The sequence below is a fragment of the Dryobates pubescens genome, chromosome 23 (assembly GCF_014839835.1).
Source record: "Dryobates pubescens isolate bDryPub1 chromosome 23, bDryPub1.pri, whole genome shotgun sequence".
In the NCBI taxonomy this organism is placed as follows: Eukaryota; Metazoa; Chordata; class Aves; order Piciformes; family Picidae; genus Dryobates; species Dryobates pubescens.
In genome coordinates this window covers 17,991,088-18,012,138 of record NC_071634.1, presented here as the reverse complement: position 1 = coordinate 18,012,138, position 21,051 = coordinate 17,991,088, and the positions used below count along the sequence as shown (strand labels likewise).

General features: G+C 42.4%; 1 protein-coding gene across 5 annotated transcripts in view; it reads right to left on the bottom strand.

Annotated features, from left to right (window-relative positions):
- The window catches only part of LCORL (ligand dependent nuclear receptor corepressor like), a 49,755-nt gene extending 46,236 nt beyond the window's left edge, over window positions 1-3,519 (bottom strand). For all 5 annotated transcript variants that reach the window (XM_054172441.1, XM_054172438.1, XM_054172440.1 and 2 more), the window contains exon 1: window positions 3,333-3,519. In XM_054172441.1, coding sequence (XP_054028416.1) covers window positions 3,333-3,480 — 148 coding nt within the window. In that variant the 5' untranslated portion in view covers window positions 3,481-3,519. The remainder of the gene's footprint in view (window positions 1-3,332) is intronic.
- Between the last annotated feature and the right edge of the window lie 17,532 nt (window positions 3,520-21,051).

Below are 21,051 nucleotides of genomic sequence, written 5' to 3'. Positions count from 1 at the left end.
TAAAGTCATACAAAGTCATCCATAAGCACAAATCCAGGCATTCTAGGAACGTTAGTGCTCACCATAGCACACACACAAAGAATACCATCTCACAGCCATTCCATGCTGAACACCTATTTGGAACTTCTGCTGATACTCATTTACCATGTGAAGTGTTTTGTACCTTCATGTACACGTAGATACCAAATAAGAGAATCATTAGTAATGCAAATGAAGTTTTATCACTGTTTTTCTTCTCAATGATTAAATGCATAGACGTTTTGACCCGGGACATTAAACAACAGCCCGCAGGTCACATATTGACATAATAGGCTGGGAAATCCAAGTATTTCATTCTAAAGCCTGTGGAAAAATACTCAACCAGTTCTGACAAAAACAAGGCAGCAATCAAGCCCTCCAAGCAGAGGTCCCTAACCATCAAGCAAACAGTATGCTGCAGGCAACTGAGTACTATTTCTGCCTCACAGTTGCAGAGATGAACTATCTGTGACTATGAGTCTCAAGCTTGGCAATCACTGTCTTGGAGGTGCCGTCTCTGGCTCAGTTTACCACTTCCATGAAGTAAGTGAATGAGGAATCCTCTACAGAGAAAGCATTTAAAAATCCTCAAGTGATTATACTACAGACAGCTAAATAACAAATTTAGTATCAATACAGTAAGTGATATATATCAGAATAAGGTTGCTCATCTGAAGGCTTTAAAGGAATAATTAGGAGATGTTCAAGGAGGCTGCACTTTCTTGCTTCACTCTCTGAATATAATGCTAGCAAATTGACAGCCCAGAGAGCCATATCACCTTTGACGTTTCGTTAAATTAGAATAATGCTAAGGGTAGAACGGCATGAGCTTTTTGGTGGTGGTAGCCTTGTTTAATATTGACAGTAAGGTAGGTCAGAAACTGGAGTGCTGGGACTGTACCACATGGTTGCCATCATTTTTCTATAAATTTGTAATTCTGGAGAAAAATGAAGAAAGAAATAAAATAAGTGATGCCAAATGCATCATATTATCCTCTCCTACCCCCACCACGCTGCTGTTTCAGCCATCAGCCTGACAATTGTTCAGACCTTCCAGCTAGCATTAACTTTATTAGACTCTTCAAATCCTTCAGAATACTTTGCCAAACCATTTTTACTTTTGAAGTTAATTTGAACTAAACACAGAAGGTTGTTTTACAGAAGTTAATGCTGCCCAATTTCAAAGGAGTCAAGAAAAAAAAATAAACAAACCCAAACTTGTTAAGTGTACTCTACTTCCATTATCCTGACTGCTCACTTTCTGGCCACTTTGTTTACACTTTCTCTCAGATAAGGGCTGCTCAACAGGCATGCCAAGTAGCAGCTCTTAATTGAGATAGCTCTTGACTAACTATTAAACTATAACCCATGTCCTTCCTCCTCAGCAGCTGCTAATCATTTCAGGGCTCCTTCCTAGTAACTAAATTTTGCACCACAAACACACAAAGAAATCACATCCTAAATAACTTTTATTCCATGGAGAAGAAAACTGAATGTGAAGCAACACCACGGTGCAATCAGTGCAAAATGGTTAAGTAATTAAGTTATGATTATACACTTCGCCATTCTCAGTGGAAGGACAACCCAAAAAGCAACTTTGTAACAGTTCCCTAAACACAACAGATTTGCCCAGCAGAGGACCCATGGTATGGTGAAATTGTGTCTTAAGGAGCATCTGTTCTATTTCCTTGCAGTCCTTGTCAGTGCTGGTTCAGCTCTCTAAACGTATCTGGCTGCATACCATTACCACCTGAAAGTCCCTTCAGCCAACAGCCTCGTAGGATTGTAGTTTAAATTTAAAACTGAAATGCCATTGAATAACCAGAGGAGTGGCCGTTTGTATATTGAGAGAGATCAGGCCATCAGATTTAACCCTTTGTCACCTGTGTAAATTAACTAGCTCTTCAATACATTCTAACGTTTGTTGCAGAAAGAGCGCTGTTTCTCTAACGCAATACCATATGGAAATAAATAAACACTGTTTTTCTAATGCTATCACCTGAAGGGTTAAAAAACAGCTCAGGTATCATACCATCTACACAGGTGCTGAAAAGTATTGCTGGGGCGGCACAACAGGAACAAGCAGCACGTGTGCACGAGCAGCTACCAGGGAACTAAAACCGCGCAAAAACCTCACAAACCCGGAAAAAGCTGACGGCCTGTAATAAGAAGTGCACCCACTTGTTAGGTGTTCACTTGTCTTTGATCTCGTCTCAGGCACAGGCAGAAACACCGACGGAACCACTGCTCACCCTCCCAGCTCATCTAGATGTGTTCCCATCGCTCAGCCACCGGGGAGGATCAGCACTGACACTAACTCGCTCCTTGGAGATCAAGGGCTGTGTTTATTTCCCCAAGAAGGGGAATGTCTGTTCAAACGACACGAATCAGCAGTTCCTGGCATCAAAGTGCTCACACACGCACGCTCCCAGCCCCTGAATGCACAAAGCCCCCGGAGCGCAGCGTGCCCCGGCCGGAGGCGGCACACGTAACGAATGCCAGCAGTCAGAGCGGGCAGCCCGCCCGGCGGGAAGGGGCCGGGCAGTGCGGGCAGCGGCGGCAGCCGTTAGCGGGGGTGCGTGCCGGGCCCAGCGGCTCCGGGCCCCCGGCTGGGGGGCGCTTCCCGCGCGGGGCCGCGGCCGGGCACGGCCGGGGGTTCACGTGACCCGGAGGAGGGGGGACCTGACGGCACGAGAGCCACCGGGGCAGCCCCGGGGACGGGGCGGGTGGGTGTGTGTGTGAACTCGAGGGGAGAACGGCCGTCGCCATGACAACTTCCAGGGGGAGGGAAAACTTCAAATCCCAACCGTCAGTGCAGGAGCGGCTCTCTCTTAAAGGCGCACACACAAGCACAGCCAGGCGGGCTCCCTCCCCTCCTCCGCCCCCCAGGCACTGGCGATGGAGGAGAGGAGGGGGGCAGCCACCGGCACTCACCGCGCTGATGACGAGAAGCCGAGACAAAAGGACCCGAGCCGAGAAAGGGTCTCGGCCGTCGGCGAAGGGAGGGATAGAACGGCCCCAACCGAAGCTGTAACACCCACCCTCCGCTGCCCGGAGGCGGCTTAGGACCTTCGCTCTCCCGCACAGACCCCCGTCTCCGCTTCCGTTCTCCAAGAAAGCCGCTGGAGCCGCTCTTCCATCCCCGCTCCCTCCACTCCGCCCACCGAGACACCGGGGCTTAGGGCTCCTCGCCCGCACCGAGACACCGATCCCCGACTCGCCACGCCGTTCCCCTCAAGGAGCCTGATACCCCCTCCCCCGCCCCTCGGTCCCCCACTACGACCAGGACACCCTGTCGTACTCCCTTCTCTTACCCACACAGTGCATGAGCCGGTGCCGCCAGGAGTCGAGTTCTCGGCGGACTCCCCTGCGCTCCGCCGTGCAGCGGGGGCTCCGGCACTGGGAGGCGGCGGCAGGAGGAGCGGGAGCCGCGGCGGCCATTCTGTCTGTTCCCTTTTCCATCTGCCTCTGACCTCACGCCCGCTCATTTACATACGAGCGCGCGCTCCCCCGGCTCCTCTCCCTCCCCCCCACCCCCCTTGCCTCGTCGAGCGCGTGCCCGCGCTCCCCACTCCCCCCCGCCTCGCTCAGCATCCGGGGCGGGAAGCGCGCGCCGCCCGGCGGGATGATTGGCGCGCGTCCCCGCGAGCCGCTCGGGCCCACCCTTCCTCCGCCGAGAAGGGGCTGGCTCGGTATCCGGGCCCGAAACGGACACGCTCTGCCTCCCCACCGCCGGCCAGTTTCCCCCCCGTGTCCCCCCGGCCCACAGCTCCCGCAGGGCAGCGCGCTACCCGCTGCAGCCCATCCCGGACAGGCAGCCGCAATGCAAGCCGGGAGTTGTAGTTGTAGTTGGGCGGGGGAATGACACCCCTGAAGCCACCCTGACACCCCACACGGTCCTTACAACGGCTCTGCGCTGTCTGGGCCCCAACACCGCAGGACGACCCTCGCCGTACAGCTCCCAGCACCGCAGCTAGGTCGGAGACAGCTCCTGCTTAAGAAGGTTTCCAAAACCAGCGCAGGTCCCGCCCTCAGCCCACGGTCTGCCCTGAGGGCTGCTTGCAGCAGGGCTTCCTGTGGCCCGCAGTCCCCCGCACCCTCTTCCACCTCCTCGCCCACACCTGACCCCCCGCGGCTACTGCTCATCGTGGCAGCCCCTTGTTACCACTTTCATCCCTTATTCCACCACCCGAGTGGACGTGGCTGTCACACGAGAGGAGCGCGATGCTTTGCCTTCCCAACTGTGTATTCATCACACCAATTCACTCGCCAGTTTCACTTCACAGAGAGACTTTTCAAAGTTCGCTGGACTACTGCTGAGTTTACCTGTCCCTTTCCCTTCAGCCTGTTTTTTGTGAGGGTGTTGGTCACATGAAGTCAGATGGGTAGATGAACTGGGGACCAGCATCACAGAAAATACTGTGTTATCTCCCACCACCCCGCTGGAAAAGCCTAGCATGGGAAGCAGCAGCAAGTCAGTTCATCATCTGGGAGCGTGCCTGAGAAAGCTTACTAGCAATCTACGAACGACTTCAGAACTAAAGTCAGTTTAAGATAACTGCAAGAGAGTTAACACACTAATGTCAAATTGGGTTACTTGGAACATTTGATGACCGCTCAGACAGTTGGTCTTGCTGCTCCTCATGCAGTCACCCTCATGCTGTACTTCCAGCCTCCAGCACAAGACATCCTTCGGTGCTAGTCTAATGTGACAATTGTTACCCGTGCCTTACAAGGGAGCAGCAAGTAGCAATCTTGAATTCCCCAAACAGAAAAATCAAGATCTTGCTGTTTTTTCAGATCCTAGTGTGTCTTTGAGTGCCTCCTCCTGCCCACATTCCCCTTCTCAGAGCAGTCTTTGTTTGCAGCATTACTTCACAAGAAGTAAAACAGGCACTTCTGTGCCTGCTTGCAGGTTGTGATAGGAAACAGGATTTAATAGGGCTGTAGAAGAGAAAAGGCACCTTGCCATCTCTCCCCCACAAAGGTTGAAAGAACAATGCTGGGAAGAATCACGCCACCCCATCTATACATGATTGGGTTTTTTATGCTACAGGATGAGCAGAGTTAACAACGGCAATACTGCATCAAAACTGCAGAGGGGCTTCAACTTTGAACAAAGAACGGGAAGCCCTTCCCCACTCATTCATCCCTCTGAGTATCTGTGCAGAGCATCAGTGCAGCCAGCAGCAGGGCTGTTTGGCCTTGGAGCCTTTAATGCCTTTCAGTGAAGCATTTTGGGGGAAATGCAAGGCTGGAAGTGGAGGTGAAAAGGCAATCTATTGCTTACTCTGGCTTTTCAGCAGCCAGCAATAAATAGCAAGCAACACTTTGTCAGTCTCCTGGCTACCTCCTTCTTCACCTCCAATCTGTTGCAAGTACCTTGGCCTTTTATTTGCACTGGACTTCCAAATAACAACAAAAATCATCAGCATTACCCCAGTGCCAACTGGAAAAACCAAGGCAGCTCTGGGGAAGGCATTGACAAAACCCTCACAAACTGAAATGTAACCTTATTTGGATAGAATGCATCAACTGCAAATTAATAATATCCTACAGTAAATGATACATACCTTTTTTTTGTGATAAGATGAGCTAAGAACAACCCAACCAAAACCCAAACTGTTTTGCATTTCCTCCTGCAAACCTTTCACAGTGGATATTTCCTTCTGATCTGAAGGACATTCTTTCTTTGTGGGAGAGGTAGAGCGTGGCCTTGAAGATCAGTTCTGCTTCTGCAGGAATGAACAAAACCTTGGTAAGAGATAGCAGGTCACCTTTTTATTAAATTTCTTTAAAAAAACCCAAAAAAACAAACACCACCACCACCACCACCCCCAACCCCCTAAACTTTGTCACTTCTGTAAAACAGCTAATTGACCTTAATGAATTCAGCATACAAGAATTTTAAATGCTGCTCATTTAACTGAATCCCTAATATGATGAATCAGTTTTGTAGAGACACAACAGTCCCACGTCTGAAGAGTTTTCTTTTGAGATGTCTGTGATTAAGTAAAGAGTTAAGAAGAAACTAGACTATGCCCCCATTTTGTTAACACAATCTTTGGTGGTGGTTTCAAGGTTCCTCATTTCAGAAACTTCTCCATGCATCAAAGATGTAAACCTGGCTAACAAAGATGCTGGGCAGATTTCAGGGAGCAGGAGGCAAGGAGAAAGAGAGAATTTCTGACTGAATTGTTATAGTTGCCCAGATTTTGAACTCCTGGGCGTTCTGAAAATGCTGCCTTGACAGCAGATAAGCTGTAGAGACCACTCTTTCCCTTTGAGATGGTTTTATTCTTCCAAACTTAAAATTAAACCAGGTAACCCAAGGATCCTACTTTGTCAAACTGTCAGTGGCATCATTTTTACATTACCTGTACTGGGTTTTCGTCTCTGTGAAAATGACTTTCCAGCCAAGAGGTCACTCTTTATGTGGATTTGCACTTGATTTTATAGAAGTGATTCAACCTTTCTGAAGAATGGTTGAATCAAAATTCCAAGGCTGATTGAGGGCAGAAGCTGGAGCAGTGAGGGATAATTTTGATTTAGTTAATTTCAGCTGCCTATCCTGGCTAATTTTTATGGGATCAAAGAGTCAGTTACTTAGAAATGGCTCTGGAGGCAAAGTCCAGTACAATTGCTTGAAGCTACAGGAATTATTACTGCTGTTCTTTTTCTTGGTTTCATCTCAATTTGGGGAGAAAGAGAAATTAAGATAGCTATGGTTGCTTATGATTTGATACCACAGTCCCATCAAAATCTGACATTTTCAATTTTTTTTTTTTAACACACATTGGGGAGGTTTAGCTATCTTTTTGAAACATTGCAAAATTGTTCATCACCAAAACCTCTTCATAATTAATCCCCAAAGGTGAGATTCGCTCCTGTACAGACAGCTTTGCGTGGCTTTTTGTCACATAAGTTCTGCTTTGCAGAAACTGCGGGTAAGGATGAAGTATAATTAAAACAGTTTAACTTGAACAGTCAAAACCTTGTAGGAAGCCTTTTCCAGATGCTGTCCTGAAGGGAATGCATTCTGACACGGTGAGCTCCCTCTCTTACATGAACGCGGTTTGTAAACCTGGATATTGTCAGTAAAACAAAAAGAGTTAAATGATGAATCATGTGATAGCTTCATGAATGAGGAATGCAAAGAGTACTCGAAACTTACACCACAGCAGAAAACAGAATTGTTAAAAAAGGAAAAAAGGCACTAGAGGAGACTCCAGCATAAGCACCAACGTGATCACTTAGATACAGGATCTAGTCACACTGAATAAAGGTTACTTGATAATCTAATGTTCACACTGATTACAAATAGGTGACTACTTTATTTGCAATACCCATTTTCTCATGATTTAGTGCATTATCAAGAATTCAGACATGCTCATAAGATAGGCAGGGGGGTTGGAACTAGATGATCTTTGTGGTCCCTTCCAACCCTGACTGATAGTATGACACACCAGGTTATGTGGCAGTGTCAGGTGTAGAAACCCATCATTCTCAGTGAGGTAGGCTATTTTTGAAACCACTTTTTTTCATTATTTTAATTATCACTTTTTTTCCTCACTGATCACTGAGGTCTTAATCTTAAAAAATGCTTGGGGACTTAGTACATAGCTTCCATCAGAAACAGCTCTGAGAAGCAAACCCTCCAGTTCTGTTCAGCTTTTATTCAGGCTTTGAAGACAGGATCCCTACGGTCACTCCTGAAGGCACATTCATACAAAGCATTTAAGTTGCTCTGGAACTGCCTGCATAAAGCGAGTTCAAATTCAGAAGCTGGAAAAGTGCACCCATTCAAAAGCAACAGGATTTTTCAGACACCATCTCATCCTTAGATTCAGGCTGTGATGGGTAGACAGCAGTTTTGTGAGAATCTGTTAAGATGCAAGATACTGCATTCTCACCAGCTAGAATACCATCGATTTCAGAGATTTGAACTGGTACACTCTGCTCTGAAGTGCTGTGGCTGAGTAGGTTGGCTGCCTCCAAAAGAGAGATAAGACAGCCAGGGAGTGATAATTATTTTCTAACACATCTGGATTTGTAAGGTTCAAGGCATAACTGCTCCACCTACTATTTCACCTATTGCTAGCAGATACTTCCACTATTCCAAGTTTGATATACAGCCCATCTCTTTCCAGTGGTGAAGGAGGGAGGAGAGGGGCCATCCTGATGTCTATCATATCCCTGTCTATCGTGGCAAGCAACACAGCCCGGGTGAAAAGATTGTGCCTAATCTAATAGTTTGTTATGAAAATTCCAAGTTTAATATCAGTGTGAAGTTACACAAAAATATATTTAAAGTCTGGAGTAATTTAATTTTTAAAGCTAAAATCCTTCCCAGTTAGGTGCTGGGGCCCCATGAGCCTTGAAACCTGAACCCAAAACATTTCCATGCATGGGTCATGAGTTCTAGCAGGGAAAACCAAAGTTCAAACTCAAATAGGAACAAATGGAGGGTCTAGTTTTGTGAATCTCATCAGCATCAGCTGTTATCACTACCTTTCAAAATGTGTGTACAACTGTACCTGTGCACAGGTTATTAAAAACCCAGCCAAGGTGAATTTCAAAGTGTACAATAACATTTTTAGCTCCAAACTGCCGATTGAATCTCTAGTTAGAGAAAAGTACCAGGAAATTTATAAAGCAAGGCTTTCCTCAGGTAGCAAGGCAGTACTAAGCCAAACAGGTCAGCACTATATTTGTGCCCCTGTTAGTGACCTAATTCTAAGTACATGAAACATGATTATTGCAGACAGGTGACCAATTTTCATAAACATCTTTGTCCCTCATATAGGAAGGTTAAAAAAAAAAAAAAGGAAAATGCTTCTTAGCATATGTGCTAGCAATAGTGCTTTCTAAAGCTGTGAGGATTTAAATAGGTTAAATGAAGTTTGTCTCTGAGTGGATGTTAACTTACCAGAATAATTAGCTTAGCAAAAAGCAGGCAAGCTTTCAAGAACACAAGTATTCTTCATGTCCTGTCTGCTTTAACAGAGATGTCACTTCCATGTGTCACACTAGTCTTGTCTGTAGTGAGCAAGCATTATCACAGAACTCTACAGTAAATGTTTATGAAGCAGATGCACTTAGTTCTATATGGGTAACTAACACGTGAAAAGAGTTTACAGTTTATACCACTTTAGAACACACAGTGACATTTTTGAGGGTTATTTTCAGAGCTTTGTTTATCACTACTTTTTAGTGGCTAAGGGTCTGGGCAATGCTGTGGCCAAAGGGCTATGGTCTCACCACACACATTCCGCTGCCCAAGAGCACACATTTACGGAGGCTGCATTACATTCAGACAAACCCTTACAGCTAGGAAAAGAATAAAAAGTCACAGAACCTTTATGGTGAGCTGAGCACATTTGATCAGAGCAGAATCTAAACTGTTACTTTAGAAAAGTCACTCCTCAAAGCAGAGCTACTTTTCAGTGCCGAGTAAGGTAGGAAAGGTAAGGATTTCAACAATTCAGGCTTGTCAGGAAAAGCTAATATGCACGTTACATAGACGACTCTGTGGTGTTACCTCATAAAAATAACAAGAATATTTTGCAGCTAGAAATAAAACAACTCTTGTTCAATACTCATTTCAAACATTTATTATTCTTACAGTGTTCTTAAGAGGATGATATATCCTATGTTTCAGTACTAGCCTGGCAGAAAAAGGTAAGCGAAAGAAACCAGCTTGAGACATCAAAAAATAACAAATTAGTCTTCTATAGATTAGACTGCTGTTTTAGCATGTCATTATTTGACTATTAAAATTAAATTCAGAAGGATGGCAAAATCCAATATGTACTCCTAAGTGGTGTCTCCATAGCACTATCTATCAAATATGGCTGTTTCCCCCTGCCATTTAAACTGTTATCCTATGTTCCACACAGCTGAGTAATGTCACTCACTCTCTCTAAACTTTCCCAGGTGGCCAAGTAATTTAAGTATGCCATCACCAGAGCAACTCTACAGCTGAAAATATACTGCTATTAAACCCAGAGAGAATAGATCACTAATTGCAGCTTAATATTAGAGATAGACATGAAATAGTGAGCCAGCCGTCAGAGCATGCACTGGTAATCCAAACTTACACGTTTATTGCAATGACAAAGGACTGTTTACTGTCGTCATGAATGACTTTACAATTACTCTAGCTAAGAGCTTGCTAAAGCTAAGCAATACAAAGACTGCTAGAGCTGTTGCAGACCACAGATTAATTATTATTTAAACTAAGGAGGAAGTTTTTTCCGCCTTTCCCCCTTTCTTGCATGGAATATCACGCTGGGTGAGTTTCCCTGTATGGCAGTTGTGCCAACAGAACCTGTGACAAGATACAGCACACATGGAGCACCAAACAGAAGATGTGGTTCCTGAAAGTGCTGAATAAACCCACACACAGTTCACAAACTGGCTGCTCCAATGGAGCTGCCAGGAAACAGAGAGTGGGGTGCCACCTCCTAGGTCTCTAGAAGCTCTCTAGGAGTGGATGTGTGTGATCCTGAGAGAAGGATGGCTGTAACAGGCTTGGAGTTTCGTTTGTTTGTGGGTTTTTTATCACAGAAATTAACATTCGGAGTCCTTTGCACCTCTTTCCAGCTGTGGTTTCTAGCATAGGCTGCAATTTTATAGCCAATCTAACCAATATCCACCATGGGAGATGGTAGGAAATGAGACTGAATGGCTCATTGGTCACCTGAGTAAAGCAGTTTATTTCCTGTAACATTACTTGCAGAATTATTGCCTCTTGGAGTAGAGCTCTTCATAGTTTGATTTAGAATAACTATTTTTATTACATCTCTAAGCTTCATCCTATCAATTTTATGTATAACCTTTCCTTTAGCCGAATTGTCTGTGGCTTAGGTTATATCTTCTGAATCCCCCACTCATCTCTCTTCTCCCTCCTCTCCCACCAATTCCACGCTCAAGCTAAACATCTCCAATTGAAAACAAACAAACAAACAGAAAAAGGTAGAAGAAAAAGAAAAGAGAACACAGTGGATGAAATGTATCACCATTTTAGCAGAATAAACAGAGATGACCCCAGTCTTGCAGAGACCAAATACATGGGAAAATAAGGACCTGGTTGTTCTTGAAATGCAATTATTTCACTAGCTAGATCAGTGCTGTGGAGATTAGTTTGCTGTGGCCTTATACTGCTTCACATAACTGCATTCTTGAAATGTTTAGGGGTTTGTCTGCTGGTTCTCAATAGGTATCTTTTCATGTGGTTTTCATCTATGTCAGTAGTGCTGCAGAAGGACTGAAAATAACCGTTCTATTTCGCAGAGGCAGTTAAATTGATACAACTGAGATATTTTCTTCTTGTCCCCTCTTTGTTTTTGTACATAGATTTTAAACCCAAGCACATGGAATGTTTTGGGGTTTTTTGCTGTTGCTCATGTTGCTTCTCAAGCAGCTTTTTGAAGATTTGATTTTATGATTTTCTTATATTGACTATTTTCACATGAATTTTTAAAGAGTATTTTTGTATTAGGTTAATTTAAATAAAGTAACAGAATAGATTCACATGCAACATTCCTATTCGAGGCTACACAAAGTAATGCCCTCAATGAAGGCAAAATGAAGTCACAGAGGGCTAAATATGACAGACTGAAATATTTCTTACCGGGTTCCTGCTGCGAAAAACAGACGGCAGAGAAGGTCTGCTGCAGAGTGTCAGAAGCAGCAGCATAACATTTCTGTTGTCCTTTCCTGCAATTTTATCATCTCTGAAAAGATCTTTTTAATTCCAAATATCCATGAATTTGGATGTAAACAGAATTCATCTTTTCCTTCTCTGCCTTAAGCAAGCCTACTTACTCTAAAACCCCAGGCGTTTGTTTCTTACACTTTTAAACAAGAGGAGGAAAGGGAAGTGTTGAAGTTCCTACCATTTGCCTTGAAGGATGTTTTCACAGCTAGGTATCTATATTCCCTGGAGAAGCCTCCCCACAGTATGGATCTAAAGTGTTATAACCACTTCAGACAAATGCTGGGATCCCCCTCCTTCAAATTGGAGCACAGTGTCATGGTAATTCAGATATATTTCTTCTCCATCCAGTCTCTCTTTTTTTAACCTTTCTGCTTAGGGTTAAATCAAGGTGTGTTTCCAACCTTTTCTGCACCATTACATCTGTGATTTCTTTCACACACAACTGGTATTTCTTATCAGTGAAAATATATTTTAAAGCATCTTGCATTTCCTTTGCAGAAAAGGAAAGGACAGGAAGAGCATACTCGCTGGAATGTAAATAGAGTCTAAATGACAGAAATTTCGCCGTGCTTTCAGGGATGTCAGGACTTTTAGCAGAGATGTTTTCTCTGTTTGTTGTGGCCTGCAAGATGGGAGCTTGGGCTGCTGCTGGGAAATTCCTGTGTAACTCTGTATAGCTCCTACTAAATAGGAGCTTGTATATGTGTGAAAAATAATCTCCCCAAAACTACCTGATGAGAGAACTTAGCCTGTTAGGTAAAAAACAGTCAAGATCAGCACAACTTGCTGTGATGCACAGGTGACTTTACGTGCGGACTGCTATGTTAGGTGTACAAATTCACCAGGCACAAAGCCCCCACTGCCTGGTGTTCTAGTGTTTATCAGATTTCCCTTACCACAGCCATCATGTTCTCACCCTGGTGATCACTCTCCCCACAAAAGGTCCCTGGCTAGATATGTCAGACCTTCTGCATGGTCTCCACATTCCCTCACTGAAGTTGTGCAAGCAGCAACTGAAAGTCCTCTCTCCTTCTTTTCCTATGTGGGCAATCAGGTGGTTAAGTGCAGGGGAAACTTATAAAACATGTTATCTCCCAAACAAGCAAGCTAATTCTGTGTCCAGTGAGGGATAACAATTTCCTATCTCTGTGTAATTACAAAACATTTCTTAAATTCAAGCAAACATGCCAATTCTAATCTTGTATTTTTGTGTCTTTTCAGAGCTAAATGCAGTCACAGCATTCAGGATTTTTTTTCTCTAACACACTCTCTCCTGTTATTCTCAGCTGCTCATAGCATTTGGTGAAAACAGACATGCTTTCTCTTGCTAGAAGTACCTAGGAGCACTGTTCTTCATGTTTAAACAGCTCCATGTGTACCCAATTATGAAAGCAATTAATTCAGTCAAAGACTAGATTAACTGCCATCTGTGGCCTGATTGTTTGTTAAATTTGAGTGCTTCTGATCAAAATTGTCATAAACAGAGTCCTATACAGCACGTGACCCAGTGACAAATCATGTTGACAAGGACTTCTTGCTATGAAGACAGTTCAACATTGAATGTTACTGTACCACTTCTACCCTCAATTTGTATGGTGTGTATTACTTGGGATGTATTTTTGTTTCACAGAAGTGAAACCTTGGAGTTTGGTAATAAAATAATGCTACTCTTAGTGATGATAGATAGGTATTTTAAGACATCATTTCTAGCTGTTGTTGTTGTCTTGTATGCTTCACAGTGACCATTCATACAGTATTTGAAGCAACTATTCTAACTAACATGGGAATTGGCTACATCATCTACAGCTAGAATTTACTCTCAGAAGCACAGCTGTGCTCCCACTAGAAGCCAAAAGAATGTTATAGTAGATATATCTAAAGATGTGAACTTCAGTGATGGTGGTGACTCTAGACATGGTAAAATGATCTCCTATTTGTGAAGGCATTTCCTCTTAGTTACATGGCAATTCAGTCAGGTAATAACATGCCTTAGAGCAAGGAAATGCATTTAAAACCAGTCTTCTAGAGCCAAGCTGCTTCCTTAAAATGGCAGCTTGTAACATTAATAAAAACAAACAAACCTTAAAGGTGAAGAAACAGTTCAACTCCATGCGGAAACCGGATGACGTGCAACAGATTTTTCTCTCAAAATCAAAGCCATGCATATACACGTACACAGACTCATCATGCAATCCCTCATCATGCAAGCTAGGCTCAGGATGAAAATGAAAGTCAAAAAAGGAATACTGAAACATAAACACTTTTTTCCCTTATTCACATTGCTCCTTATAAATATGAAAGAATTAGAGAAATCGGTGAGTGTAGTCTTACCAATTCAGCAAAAAGTATGTAAAGAAAGGGTCATTATTGCAGGTCTTTTTTCTACTGTATATTGAGAACAAATTTTGCTTCTTTGTATAAATGACAAGCTACAAAAACCTCCAAGCTACATAAACTTCTTGGGGTTTCATTTTAGTCAGCTTTTGTTTCATTTGAATTAGCTTGCTTGAGAAATGCTGACTTAAAAATCACCTTTCCTTGAAATACTAAATGGTCTGCTAGTCACCTTGCTTGTCTCCCTGGAGTTCATGGAAAAGACCTGCTAACTTGTGTCTAACATAACAGTGCTCCTGTCTCCAGCAAGTACTGTGGACTTCGTAGGAAGCATCAGCAGATTGATTTGTTTATTTATTTAAAGGGGAAGGAACAGAAAAAAAAACAAACAGAAAAAAAGTAAACAAACCCAAACCAGAATAAAAAAATCTTTACAGTATCATCTTCAAAAGAATCAGAACAAAGGGAGAAGTATTCAAATACTCACCCAGCACGAGGACTGACAAATGTGAAACATAAGCTGCTCGCCCCCCTTCAACAAGAGGAGCATTTCAGATTAGCAAATAGGACACACAAGTTATTGTTATCTAACCTGACTGACTAAGCTTGGAGTTGTAACCAGTCCTATCACAACAGCCAATTAAACTTCTTTTACACAGTTTAATATATGCTGTGTTTTGCCATAACTGGGCAGAAAGAAAACAGCCATCTTCTGTCCTTCTCTGGCTGTTACACTCTGCTCAGGTGAAGTCCTTAAGGGAGAGGGAGGCAGTTACTCTATTAGCAGCTAACTACGCTCACCTGGGAGAAGGCTCAGGTGTGTGTGATTACTGCCTGATGAGAAGACATCTTGCCTTCCTAGGAGAGTGAGAGAGAGTCTGAGGAAGACAACGCAGTGCTGCAAACAAAAGTATAAAAGACTTGAAATTAGGTTACAGGAGCATGAATGCTCAAAGAGTTAAGTCTCAGAGGGTACAGAAAGAAGTTTTCTTTCTTGGGAAGATTATGGAGCCTGCATTCAGTTCGGGGACCGTCTGGTAGAGGTAAGTGGCCTGCGAGGAGGGTCATAGTCTCTAGGGACTGCACAGGTAGGGAACAGGTTTGTTCTCAAACCATTTTTTAAGCATATGTCTCAATGTTTCTGAGTTTGCTCCAGCTGCACAATTAGCTTGTTCTACTTCAATATTATTTGCCCAACATAATCTCTTTTTTATGGTTTATGGATCTATAGCATTTTTGGGGGAAATCCTCTCTAAGAGAGGCAAAACTGAGCTAACATCAAGCTTCTGGCTGAATTTGGGTTCTTTTTTGAGTAAGTTTAGGCCTTGATCCTACAAGACAATTTATTTGGACAAGAGCTTGCTCTCATAGCAATCTTCCAAGAATTCTGTCCAAGCTTACCTGACTGCAAATTAATAGATATGCATTTAGATGAAAAAGAAAGATATTTATGCTCTTGTTTTGTTGCTTGGCTCTATACCTGCAAATACCTGTTTCTTCTGCCTTCCTGGAGCTGTTTTCAGCTGCTTTTGTTGCAGGTGAACTTTTGAGTAAATCTTGGGTTAGAATGTGCAGGACTAAGGCTATGTGTAGTATTTTTCTGTTTTGGAGAAAAGAGCTACACCAAATCTGAAACACAACTTTCACAGGGATGGTTTTCCTACCCCTGAAATGAAGTGTAGTGAGTGCTTAATGACTTGAACAACAATTTCAGGCGCTCTTGCTCCAAGTGCTCAATTCTGGTGCTAGCAGAATAAACTGCATTTACTGAAACCTGTGTTTTACAGAATAGCTAACCATATTGTTTCCACTTACGAAGTTTGCTGCAGAATGTTTAGCAAACACAAAGGCGTGAAAAAAATGTGTATGGACTCAGTCAACACAAAGTATTCTGTGGTGAACGGTCATTTTCAAGTATAAATGTTCTGTTGTTTACAAGGATCGATGGTATTAGACTGACTCCAGCTCATGTTTCCTTATTTGTTTTGATGGTTTTAATTTGATTTAATCGTATCAGCCTTACATATTTCTTGTCCTTTAGAAATTAACATTTTAATGAAACTACAGCCAAATTACTTCTCTGTAAATATTTACTGAGAAAGCTGCTTCACCAGGGTGAGGGACAGGAAACAGCTCTCTGCCATATACACTGAACAGTTGTGGTTGGAAGTACTGCAAACCTAATAACGTATCTATTTAGCAATAAAAATAAGAAACTGTACAAATTGTTATAATTATGGGGAGGGAAACAAAGGGGAAAAGAAATCTTTTTCCTTACATAAGAAGCTGATTGCTTAGAAACACATCCATCTCAAATGAAAAAAACAAAGAAAACCAAGCAGCTTTCTAACTGGTATGACAGCATTAAGAAAGCCAACAAAACCAGCATGAATAGAATTTACACGGCTTCATTCCCCTTCCTTTAATCTAAATACTTTCCTTCTCTGCTTCTGCATAGGATTAAAAATGGAGCCTATGTAAAGATATAGTTATCAGTTATACCAGCATATGGCTGTAATTCAGGAAAGCACTTAAGTAGGCGATTAACTTCAAGCATCCACTTACCCACTTTCCTAATTATGAACTTAAGCACATACCAAAAGTTCTTTCCTGGATTGGTTTTATGCTATGCCTGTTGACTGCGGCAGAGCAGAGAGCTCTCTGAGATAGCTTAAAAACAGTTTGCTCCTGGGCTGGACATGGTCTATAACCGCAGCTGCCTGGTGCTTGGGGTGATTTCAGTTACTTTGCTTCCAGTGCTCAAGCTGCCTTGGTAAAGCCTGTTAAGTTATGCAGCTTGCAATACACGTTTCCTTCTCTTTGTTCCAGTTTCTGCAGAGCAGTTGTCTCTGTGCTCCCAAGGTCCTGCTATTTCTTTAGTAGAGAAAGTACTAACACACTTCAAAATCAAATTGTAGCTCAAATGATCATGAAACATAAAATATGATCCCCAAAGACCTTGCTCAGTAGCAGTTTCATTCTAGATGGATTTGACTTGCTTAGTTTCGTTGCTTTTAAAGGTATAAATATGTCTAGACTTGGTTTTGTGCATGTCCAAGTCTGCCTGGAGCTTGCCTATATCCTACCTCGGTCTGGCAGCAATCTGGGGACTGTTTCTGTACCAAATCCTCTAAGCAGCTTGGTCTGGGAGGCATTCTCGGTGCATACCTAATACTTACTACAGGATTAGGCCCCTGACAAAATGCAGTTTTAGTGCTTTTTGTGAAACTGGTGCTAGGGAATACTTTCTGTAGTGGCAGCTACAGCTGTGTGCAGGCCATCACCAAGTACTCCTGTCTTGAACAGAAGTTATAATTCAGTAAATTAGAGTTGAGTGCTTTCTCTCCTGTCCAGTTTAGGAACAAAACCCTTCCTGCATGATGTCACCCTGTCAGCATGCTGGATAGAGAGCACCTTTCCCCCGAAATTACACACCTGTTTGTGGTTAGAGAGATTTCTTGTGGTGGAGTGGCCTTAACCCCTGCAGATGGAGCCAAGAGCGGAGTCTTGTTGAGTTTCTTCTTTAAGAGGTGAAGATGCATTGACAGGAAGGATTTGTCAGAGATCAAGTGGAAGCTTAAGTCTGAAGGGTAGCTTATCGCTGGATATTTCAGGAACTCCATAGAGTTGGAAGGTGAACTATGGGTGAGGTAGGACACAATGTTGCACTGAATTATGTACCTCAGAGAGGAACTTCCTGCCATCTGCTTTGGTCACTGTGGTGCTTATCTTAAAATTTCGAGTTTGAGTGGTTTGCAACATCAGACCTCCCAGGGCACTTCTCTGGGCAAAATGGCTACGTTCCCATCAGCAAGGGGCTTCGCCCACTGAGCCTGCGGAGTTATGCGTTGATGGTCAGGTCTTATGTCCCTATTAGTTATATTGTTGTGCTTTACTTTGGACTTCTTGTAGTCTGGCCAGGGTGGACACTATTAGGTGTGCTTCTGGAACATAGCTTCTAGCTTAGTTTCATCTGAAAGCAATACAGCTTTTGCACTCTAAACCAGCTCTCTAATGTGAAGCAATGTGACAATGTTGAAACACAAGCATGATTTTACTCATGACCTTAGGAATAACTGTGATATATTTGAAAGAGCTGTGCAAGCAAAAATAAAAGACAGTCACTCCATACTATTTGAGAGAAAGTAATGAATTAAATCACTAGACCATTAAGTTGTTCTTGTTAGATGAATGCATGCTTTCTGACAGAGTGAAGAGACAGTCTAGTATCATCTTGCAGCACCTAAACACAACTATTTCTTTCCTGCAAAAAATAATAAAACAGTTCTTGTAAGATTTTTGAAAAGTCTTTTTAAAGATTGCTTCTTGTACTTAGCAGTTCTTTGGTTTATTCTTTGGTTTTTTAATGCTTCACCACAGTGTAGTTCAATGTCATCTGATTGCATTTCAAATTAAAAGCCTCTGTGCCCAAAATGACCAATGGAGTAAGCTGTTCTGGATAAGCTTTTCTGAGTTCCAGTGATCTGTCAGTATTTTCATGCTTGGCAATGCTTACAAGTAGAAGGGAAAGCAAATTCAGGGCCGTGTATTGCCATACTTACTACAAGTGGTGCTTACATCTACATTGTACTCAGCTGCATGCAGCATGTACTTAAATCCCCTGTTCAGTGGGAGGCATTTAACATGGTTAGTTTAGGTGCCTGGCCAAACTGCAGCCAAAACCAAGTAGCAGAATTTTTTACTTCAATAGAGTCAGTAGGGTTGAGGACACTTGCACTGATCTTGCAACATACTGCAAATGATTCAGATCTGGGGTAAAATAAGACCATTGCTGATCTGCTCCTGTCTATAGATGCAGACAGTGCTTATATGCTTCTTTTTAACCATGTTATTTGTAATCTCTTATTTCTTGGTTCTGTATCCTTGCTGCTCTGCAAGAGAGCAAGTTTCACTTAATTTAGCAGGGTATTTGCTCAGATATCCTGTTAGTGCAAACCCTATGGCTGTTAAAAGCCACATCTGCTGTTTGGAATGATAATTAACTCAGTGTTTTAAAGACAGATATGATTTCCACCAAAAAAGTCTCTCAAGCTTGCATAAAGTTTGACATGAGGATGGAGTGTCAGCATTAAATGTCAGCTGGGTTATTGAAGATTTTGATCATACAATTGGAATTGTTTCAGTGCATTTTATTGCAGTAAATACGCTAGGGCATGCTCAAGTCAATGTGAATCTTCAGTGTACTATCAGAAAGGTATAGAGTAAATAAGTACTCATATAAGGGAAGCTATAACTCAGAGAAGAGACAGATGGTTGTATACATAAAAGTAACATCCTTGCTGTAAATTTGTCCCCTAGTCATAACTCCATTATCTCTATCTCCAGGTTCTCACTAAAGTTATGATGGACATTAATTTTGCACTCAGTAATACTGTCAGCATCTTCACTTCTATCAGATAATTGATTTGATTTAAAAGTTGGGGTTTTTTTATGTTGTTGTTTGAATTCTGCCTTAGAAAGAACTTCAATTTTCATATTCTTGCTATTAAACTGATGCCAGCATGGTATGGGGCTGTTTGCTGTTGCTTCTAGTTTCACTTCTGATAACTGGCAGCTGCTGCTTTTCCGCACAGTCTCTAAAGCCTTGTCACTCTTCATGGCCCATGTCTTGGTCACTCCATAGCCCAATCTATTTTTCAATAAACATACATAATTATGTTTAAGACTTGTGGAATGTTACTTCAGTGTTATGGGGCTGCATTTATTTCTGAGTTTTCTGTCAGGAAAATTCAGGCAGTCTTTTGAAATGTGATTAATATTATAGACTAATGCAATCTGCAATTATGACCCCCCAAAAAATCATTATTTATACCTTAAAATGTAAGAATATGGATTGAGGGTTTTGTTTGAATTTTGGGGGGATCAGTGCTAAGAATGAATGAAGCATTAAGTAGGTATTAAAACATTGACTAGCTCTTTAAAAGTATATTTAACAGAAAGGCACAGTTTGTGTCTCAGAGCCATCATCTCGCATGGAGAAGTTAAGTGGCAGATTCTGTCTGGTTTTCTCCTTTGACCATGGCACAGTTTAATTCAGTGCTGTGCACAAGGCAGCATATGAGTATTCAGGGAGCAGGGATTAACTGGGGTTTGCCAATGTGCAAAATCACCTTCCATCAGTCTGTGTCTTCTCTTTCTATCCCCAACATGACCTACACATTCCTGTGGTGGTGTGGTAGAGACAGAAGGGATTGGACTGAAGGGCTGAATGGGGCTGACGTTTTTGTCTCTGTGGTCCCCACAACTTCTTCCAGGCTATCCTAGCATTTCCAAGCCATTTGCAGAGCAGGATTGAACAGAGCAAGGGAAAGGGCAGTTTTCTATATACATTATATATATTATATGCATTTTTCCTATTCTTAGATATTCTTGCACCTTGTTGGGAGCTGATTTCCAAAGTTTTATTTGACATGTCACTCCCATTGTTTGTTCCATGAAGCAATTGATGTTTGCAGAAATGAGGGCTGATCTGGAAGGCAAAGCATTTGATGTTGTGTCATAAACTATTTTTGTGGCAAATTGAATGATTTGTAAGCATGTGCAGCATTTCATTACCACAGTGAACGAAGAATTGGAATCGATGATTTGCTTTATTTTTCACAATAAGCACAGCCTCCTTTACTGTAAGAACTCACCCAACAGTAAGCTTTGTAGACAGGATTTCCTAAGTAGCGTTCTCTGATAGCTAATTCAAATAAAAACAAAAAGGAAAAGCACATGCAAACTAATGCAGCATTTTGAGCTCCATTGTTACTTATATTCCATTAGCATTTTAATACCACATCAGGTTTCATCTTTGAAATCATAAAGTTGTTAAATACTTCAATTTTATCTGCATTTCTTTGTGTCAAAAATAAATTTAATATTAAAGGACAACTGTAGACTCCTAATGACTGGAATACAGTTTGACTGTTTTCATGAAGTGCTCTGTGGGATGTCAGAATATTTAATTCAGG